This window comes from Oryctolagus cuniculus, chromosome 3 (genome assembly GCF_964237555.1).
Source record: "Oryctolagus cuniculus chromosome 3, mOryCun1.1, whole genome shotgun sequence".
Classification (NCBI taxonomy): Eukaryota; Metazoa; Chordata; class Mammalia; order Lagomorpha; family Leporidae; genus Oryctolagus; species Oryctolagus cuniculus.
This window is the reverse complement of record NC_091434.1, coordinates 181,545,640-181,553,756: the sequence shown is the minus strand read 5'-3', so window position 1 is coordinate 181,553,756 and position 8,117 is coordinate 181,545,640. Positions and strand designations below refer to the sequence as shown.

The following is an 8,117-nucleotide window of genomic DNA, read 5'->3' as shown; positions in this document are numbered from 1 at the left end:
GAAATGAACCCTGTGAGGTCATGGGATTGACACAGGAAGTGATGTCACCACGTTTGTGGTGTTTGAAAACAAGGAACGCCCCTCCTCCTCCTCCTCTCTCCTGCCCACACGACTGCTCTGCAGGAAGCTCCCATCCTGCCCCGACGGCCATGGGCACCAGGCTGCTCTGCTGGGCAGTGCTCTGTCTGCTGGGGGCAGGTGAGTCCTCAGACACCATGCATTGCATCGTTGCTGTGGTGTGCACATGTGTGTATGGTGTGTTCTCGTGTGTTCATGTGTGTCTGTGTGTGTCAGTGAGGACTACAGCTGTTTTCCAACTGTGTTCCCAACTTCTGTCTCCACAGAACACATGGACGCTGGAGTCTCCCAGTCCCCCAGGCATAGGGTCACAGGGAGGGGACAGAATGTCACTCTCACGTGTGACCCAGAGTCTGGTCATGTTGGTCTTTACTGGTACCGACAGAGCCAAGGGCAAGGTCTGCAGTTTATGATGTATTTCCAAGATAAAAATCCAGTAGACGAGTCAGGGATGCCTGGTTCCCACTTCTCCGCTGAGAGGCCTGAGGGATCTTCCTCCACCCTGAAGATCCAGCCTGCACAGCCCGGGGACTCAGCCGTGTACCTCTGTGCCAGCAGCTTAGACACAGTGTGGCGCCGCCACCTCCCACCTGCACCCAAACCTCATCCTCTGTCTCCAGGCATCTCTGAGAGACCCTAAGCAGAGGGTGTTCTGATCTTCATGGCTCAAAGGACAGAAGCAAATTTAGGGTCCAGTGCTGCAGCACAACAGGTAAAGCTACTGCCTGCACCGCCGGGATCTCATGTGCACACTGGCTCAAGTCCTGGCTGTTCATATCCAGCGCTCTGCTCTGACCTGGGAGAGCAGTAAAAGATGGCCAAGTGCTTGGGTGACTACACCCACATTTGACGACCCAGAGGAAGCTCCTGGCACCTGGCTTCAGATTGGTGCAGCTCCGGCCATTCCGACCAATTGCGGAGTGAACCAGTAGATAGAAGACCTCTTCTCCCTCTCTCTCTATCTCTCTCTCTGCCTCTGCTTCTCTCTCTGTGTAACTCTGACTTTCAAATGATTAAATAAATCTTTAAAAGAAAAAAAAGATAAGAAGTAGATTTGCAGCCCTGCCATCCTTTCTCAGGAGGTGACCATGAGGAACTCCTGCCACACTGGCTGGTACCTCCAGGCAAAACACTCAGCCTTCCTGGTGGAATTTGAATTGTGCCATCCTGAATCACTCCAGGGTCAGTAGCACTGTGTCACCCAAGGGAAATAGAGGGGAAATCTCTGTCCTTGGAATGTCAGCAACTCCTCCTGACCTTTTCTCCAGTGTTTGCCGCGTTTATCCACCTGCTCTCTGGTCACAGAGCAGCACAAGTCCTGGTACTCACGTTTGAACAGGACACAGAGAGCGTGGTGGTCACTGCTGTCCTAAAATATTTGCAGCAGATTGGTTGTGGGCTGCGTCTTCCCAAGGTACTGTGGAATACTTTAGAGCCTTGGCTTTGTTTCTCTGTCACTCTACAGTATCACCTTCAGTCTTATGTGCAAGCGCATTTCCCTCCAGCTTGCAACACCTGAGCAGGTGTTGTGATTTCATTACGTCTGCAAGTCACCTCAACTGCGTAGCTCTTCTCCCCAGATACAACCTGTGGAAGCAGAAGTGCCACCAGCAATTGACCAGCTCTTAGAAGTAGGTGCCTTACACATCCTACCATGAAAGCAATGAGGTTCATTGTCCACCCTCAATTTCTCTCTGAATGAAATGAAAGGGGCAGCATGTGAAAAGCAGGTGACCAGACCGAGAGGGAGGGAGGTGTCAGTTGCGCTGGGCTTCTGAAGGAAGCAGAGGTGACGTTGTGTTTGAGACGGTGCTCGACACACAGGGAGCAGCAGGCTGGTGCATGGGATTTGAGGAGGAGCAAACAGCAGGGCAGAGCCCAACTCCCTGTGGGAAGAGAGACGCAGCTCTGGTCTTTGGAGTTGGAAAGCTGTTCTTCTGGGCCATGAGATAGTGAGTTTGAAGACCCAGCTGCAGTAGTGTAATTATGGAATTAATTTATGTTGGCGTGTGGGTCCCCAGCCCCAGGACCTTTGTAGGAGAAACAGGGATGAACCTCACCTCTTGGTCACAAGGTGGCGCTTCAATGCCAGTGGAACTGAGGTATTCAGGCAGGGTCTGGGAAAGGAAGGGTTAAGGAAACCATCAGCTTGGATCCACTATTTCCAGGGTTGAAATTTTCAGTTACAGCTAAACCACTACCACAAAGCAACACGTGAGGAGGGGTCTAGGCTGAAGGAGAACCACAGCTGAGCAATCTGACCAGGCACACTGGGTGTGAGGGGCAGAACAACTGCCTCCTAACACGTGGGAAACAAAGAGGTGGGTGAGCCCTGGAGTGAGAGCATCCCTGGTGCCCTCCATCCCCCCAGCAGGTCCTGCCCTGCCACCCCCTCCCAGGGAGGACATGCAGCTGGGGGAGGACATCACAGCCCCACCCCTCTGTCCATTGGTGAGGAGCCTGAGAGCTCTCTCAGTCCTGAGATCACAGCTTGAAGGGGAGGGCTCCTTGCTGCCCTGCCCCTGCCCTGAGTCCAGTACGTTTCTCCTGGGTGATCCTTGGTTTATGGTAGCAGGTGCGTTGCTGACTCTACTGAGAAATGCTGTGAATGTTTGCAAGTCCTGGCTGCAAGCCTATCCTTTCTCTGCAGTCACACCACCTCTCCAGTCTTGAGGTCACCTAATGACTGCCTCTCCTACGGGTCTCACAGATGCTGGATTCCCCAGACACCAAGAGATGAAATCACTACACACAGGAAGAAAGATGACCCAGCAGGGTTCTCAGTGCATGAACACTACTCAAAGTTCTGGTACCAATACTGATCCATTATACAGAACAGTACTGGCAACATTGCCAGGGGATGCCACAGAAGGGTACAGCGTCCCCAGAAATGAGAGGGAGCATTTCCCTCGGACTGTGGAATCGGCCAGCACCCACCAGACCTCCCTGTGCCGCTGGGCAGCAGTGAGTCCAGGGCACTGCATAGCAGGCTGCTCCCTCCCCAGCACACAGTCATGGACTTGAGCTGGACTCTCCTGCCCGAGGCCACGTCTCCACCAGCAGAGAAATCTGCCCTTCCTGAGGCTCTCCCCACACTCCCCCCACAGGATCTCAGCCGGAGGGACCTGGGGCCGCAGGACCCATAGTGTGAACTGAGGTCCAACAGCGCTAAGCGTGTGGAAATGTGGTCAGCACTGAAGGTTACTCTGCTCAGTGTGTGCCAAGCTGACACCAGGAGCCTGGAACTCCTTCCGAGTGTCCACAAAGGTGTCAAGTGCTGCTCTGAGCTCCCACCCCAGTTGGGAGTCCTTGATCCTTAAATTTCTGAGTCTGTCTTCTCCCAGCATGCCTTGCTGTTCACGTTCTTACCGTGCCTTTGAAGAACTGAAATTTAAATCAAATTCCATTTCTTTTATGAGGTTTAGTTTAAAAATGTTGTCTTTTAAGGCTAGTGCCCATTCTAGGAAAACCTTGCCCATCCCCAATATATCAATCAATCATCCCTCTCTTTTACTTCGTCTACAGTTCCACACTCGTACTCCCTTCTCTTCTTCTTACGGCTGACATGCTCCATGTCTGATATCACAGTGTAAGCATCCCTCCATTGGCCAGAGCATCTGACCCCAGCACACCTGTTCTTTTCCACTGTGCAACCCTCTATAAAAGGCAACTATGCCTCTCCTTAATTCTTTAGGGAACAGAGATGGGCAAAACGGGGGTGAGAGGGTGTGCACTGAATAGGGCGTCCAGAGGGAGCATCGCATGTCCACCACGTGTGTGAAGCAAATGCCCGCTGCTGGAGTCTCGGGGCAGATGCAGAGTGACTCCTCAGAGGACGCTGCACGGGTCCTCCCTCCCCAGCCACACTGCATGTTCCTATTGCATATTTCTCAGAGCTTCTGATGACTCCACAATGCTAACTACACAGTGTTAGAACGTCTGTGATTGCTAATTGCAGAATGGTAGAAACTGTGCTAGTTCTGATGAGAATGTTAGAGTTTGTGGTTTTTTTAGAGGCAAATTGCATGACATAAGGCTCACTTTCCCCTTGTGTTGTCTATAGGATTCCAGCAGAATTGAGAAGGGAGAATGATGACACTGTAATATGGAGGGTCAAGGGACTAACAAAAGTGGGTAGTTCTTTGGCAATGAGGAGAGGTGGAAATGGGACTCTGCATGGGATGTGGGTCCCCAACAGGACTTAGGGAGAAGGCTGAGTACTTGGTTCTGTGCCCCTGGTGAAGATAAGCAGCTGTGACATGCATGCCATTAGGAAGGGGTCTGGGGCATGGATACTGAGAACCAGGGCAGTCTACCTCCACCTGCTCTCCTGCCCTTGCCCACCATAAGCTGAGTTCACTGGGGAGGGAGAGGAAGAGGAGGCAGTAAAAGTGATCCCCTGGGGCAGCCCCTCTAGGCAGGGTGATCTGGAGGGATAAACGTGACCTACCCAGGGCACTGCATCCCACAGTGGCTCACTCTGTGCTGCCCACAGACCAGAGTGTGTAACTGTGTCTGAGGACTCTTTCCCCTCATAAGTTACAGACAGCCCGGGCTCCTCCTCCAGCTCAGATGGGCTCTGTGTTGGTGACTTTGTATCACTGGGCGCTCAGGGAGAGGAGGGGAATGCTAGCAGGGAGAGGAAGACAGAGACACCTTGGTGTGAGCCCAGCATCAAGCAAAGCCCACACAGGGGATTTGATCACAGGCTCTTTGTACTCCTCTAAGGAGCAGCTGAGTGAGCTCCAGCAGACAGCATTGCACGCAGCAGGTGGGAGGGGCTGGGGAGAGGGAGATGCTCCAGGCTGCTCCCCTGGGCAGTGCTTTGTCTCCTGGGAGCAGGTGAGCCCTGGGGACAAGGAGGGTGCCACCTCTCTGAGCTCCCCGACTCCTCACTCCTCCACCTCCCTTGGGCTCACACACCAAGAAACTCTCTCCAGTGCTCTCTCCATCTGCTTTTCCCACAGACCCAATGGAGGCAGGAGTCACACAGACGCCAAGACACCTGATCCAAACAAAATGGCAGCAAGTGTCGCTGAGATGTACCCCTCACTCTGGACACGATCGTGTGGTGTGGTACCAACAGGTCCTGGGCCAGGGCCTCCAGTTCCTCTTTGATTATTTCCGAGGGTCACAGACCTCAAAAGGAAATGCCTCTGGCAGGTTCTCTGCTCACCAGTTTCCTGACTTTAGCTCTGAAATGAACGTGAGTGCCTTGGAGCTGCAGGACGCGGCTGTGTACCTCTGTGCCAGCAGCTTGGCACAGCCCCGCGGAGTCCCCAGTGCTCTGTGCACAAACCTCCTCTCCCAGTGTGGAGCAGCCTCAGCTGACACAGCTGTGAGACAAGCCACCGCAGGGGCAAGAAAACTGGTTTCTATGAGGTGAAAAGTGATACCTGGAGCTTTGCTGCCACTCAAGGGTAGGGCCACCAGACCAACACATCTGGTCAGAGCAGGGGCTACCTTGGACGGTGTGCTCCAGAATGTCCTCTCAGTGCACCACAAGGGAAGAGTGTGCATTTGTGATTTGATGGCTGAAACTCTTATGTAGGGCAGGGAGATTCATGTGTAGGTCAGAGTTTTTTGATAACACTGTGAAGTGGACTCCCAAATCCGATGATTTGCAATGGCCAGACCTTGGCTAGGCTGGAGCCAGGAGCCAGGAATTCAATTCAGGGATCCCACACGGGTGGCAGGGATCCAAGGTCGTGAGACGTCACCTGCTGCTTCCCAGGAAGTGTTAGAGGAAGCCGAGACGGGAGCAGAGCTGGAATCAAACCCAGGCCCTCAGATGAGGGGCAGGCATCTCAGCCAGGGGCCGAGCTGCTGGCCTCCCATCTGCCCTGCACTGTGTCATCTACAGGCATGTGTCCTCTGTCAGGTGACCAGAGCTGGCTCCTGCTGCATACCTGGACTTCACACCTTTGGACAGGAACTCTGCCTTCCTCCCCTGCTGTTTCCTGGCAACCACCACTCTTCTCTGCTACTGAGGGTCTGAGTACTGATTTTATTCATAGAAATGAACGTGTATGTGGTATTTGTCATTTTTGGCACCACAGCGCTGGCCCTGTGTTTAATTCTTAACTGAAGTGCAGCTTTCCCTCCCAGGAGCCAGTCCCCTAGCATAGCATGTCTCCTTCCCTGGAGTCGGCCACCTCTTCTCACGGTGCTTACACATCGACACACCTTTGTGTCAATGGGTCATCTCCCAACTGAACAGCCACCAAAAGTCCCAGGGGACAGGCTCCTGTGGGGGGTGATTCTGCAGCGGAAGCACCAACCTTGGGGAGCAAGCACCCTGCGTGGGTATGGAGGTGCCCAGGCTGTACCTGGCAGGTGTCCCGACTGTCAGGGAATTGGGAAGAAACTGAGCAAACGACCCCTTAAGTGCTGAAGTGCGTGCTGCCGCGCCTTGGAGACCAGCTGCCAGAGACAATCATGGGGCAGAGGACATCAACGGGATCAAAGGCACCAGGGGCTAAAGCATTTTCCTTAAGATTGGAGACCACAGAAATGTTTAGCTGAATAGAGCAGTAGGTTAGTGGGGAATGATGGGTTAATTCTCCACCTGCGTCACCTGCATCACATACGGGTGCCAGTTCAAGGCCCAGCTGCTTCGCTTCTAGCCCAACTGCCTGCTAACGCCCTGGGAAAGCAGTAGAATATGGGCTGAGTGCTAAGTCCCCTGCACCCATGTGGGAGACGCGGAAGAAGCTCCTGGGTCCTGGCTTAGTCTGGCCCAGCCCTGGCTATTATAGCCATGTGGAGAGTGAATCAGTGGGTGGAAGACTTCCCTCTCTCTGTTTGTTTCTGTCTCCCTGTAACTCTGTTTTTCAAATAAATAATAAATCTTTTAAAAATGAGAAATGATATCATTACTGCAATAAAATATACATGGAAATATAAACTGTTGCACCAAAGTATAAAAGATAACTTACAGACTGGTGTTGGCTCAGATCCATTCTTCCTGTTCTGAGCTGATTGCTTGTGCATTCTGGTTTGGGCCATCTGGGGAAGGGGGCGTGGCCCCTGGTGACTGGAAGGCTCTGGTCCCAGGAAGGGAGAGAGCAGGCTCAGAATGACTCCCGCAAATGTCCCATTGCTGTTCTGTCAGCAGTTGGACCAGAAGAGCCCGCTGACTGCCCGTTCCCGCCATGAGTGTGGGTCCCCTGAGCTGTGTGGTCCTTTGTCTCCTGCTGGCAGGTGAGTCCAGGAAGGGCTCTCCAGGCCCGAGGAACAAGCCTTTCCACGGGGGCTGCATCATCTGCTTCTTCCTCCTCTGCAGGTCCAGCCAATGCTGGTGTCACTCAGAGCCCCAAGTTCCAGGTCCTAAAGACAGGACAGAGCCTGACCTTGAGATGTGTCCAGGATATGAACTATGACAACATGTACTGGTACCGCCAGGACCCAGGGCTGGGGCTGAAGCTCATCTATTACTCAGTTGGCCGTGACAACGATGCGAAAGGAGAGGTCTCCGATGGGTACAATGTGTCCAGACCAAGCACAGAGGAGTTCCACCTCACGCTGCCATCAGCTGTCCCCTCGCATACATCTGTGTACTTCTGTGCCAGCAGTTACCACAGCCCTGCACAGACACCTCCTGTCTGCACATAAACCTGTGCAGGCACTGTGCCTCTGAACCCAGCGACACCCTCATAAGAGTCCCAGCATGACAAAGCAGGAGACCTAAAGACTCCTGGGGGTTGGGTGAGACCTCAGCCTGCTGTGGTGCACCTGCAGGCAGACCTGGCCAGGCTGCACGCAGCCCTGGTCTCAGCTGTCTCCACGGGGGCTCCGTGGTCTTGCTCTGAGCTCTCTGGTGTGGGGATCAACTGAGACTAGACTAAGTTACTGGAATTAAGACTTATTCTATGCATCTGCTCTCCCACAATATGGCGCTGAGAGAGAGACCAAACAACTTCTACACAGCTGCCTCCAGTACGACCAATAACCTGCAGGAGCTTATCCTGCTGCTGATTGGAGAAGAGCAGCGTGCTCAGGGTGTGGGCAGCAGAGTTGGGATTGGTGGAAGAGGACTA

The 8,117-nt window shown here is 53.4% G+C and overlaps 1 gene segment (V, D, J or C); it reads left to right on the top strand.

Moving 5' to 3' along the window:
- Positions 1-7,232: 7,232 nt before the first annotated feature.
- On the top strand, positions 7,233-7,692 carry LOC138848893 (T cell receptor beta variable 6-5-like). The segment is given in 2 exon segments: positions 7,233-7,281; positions 7,364-7,692. Coding segments are annotated over 2 exon segments (378 nt in total).
- Positions 7,693-8,117: the final 425 nt, after the last annotated feature.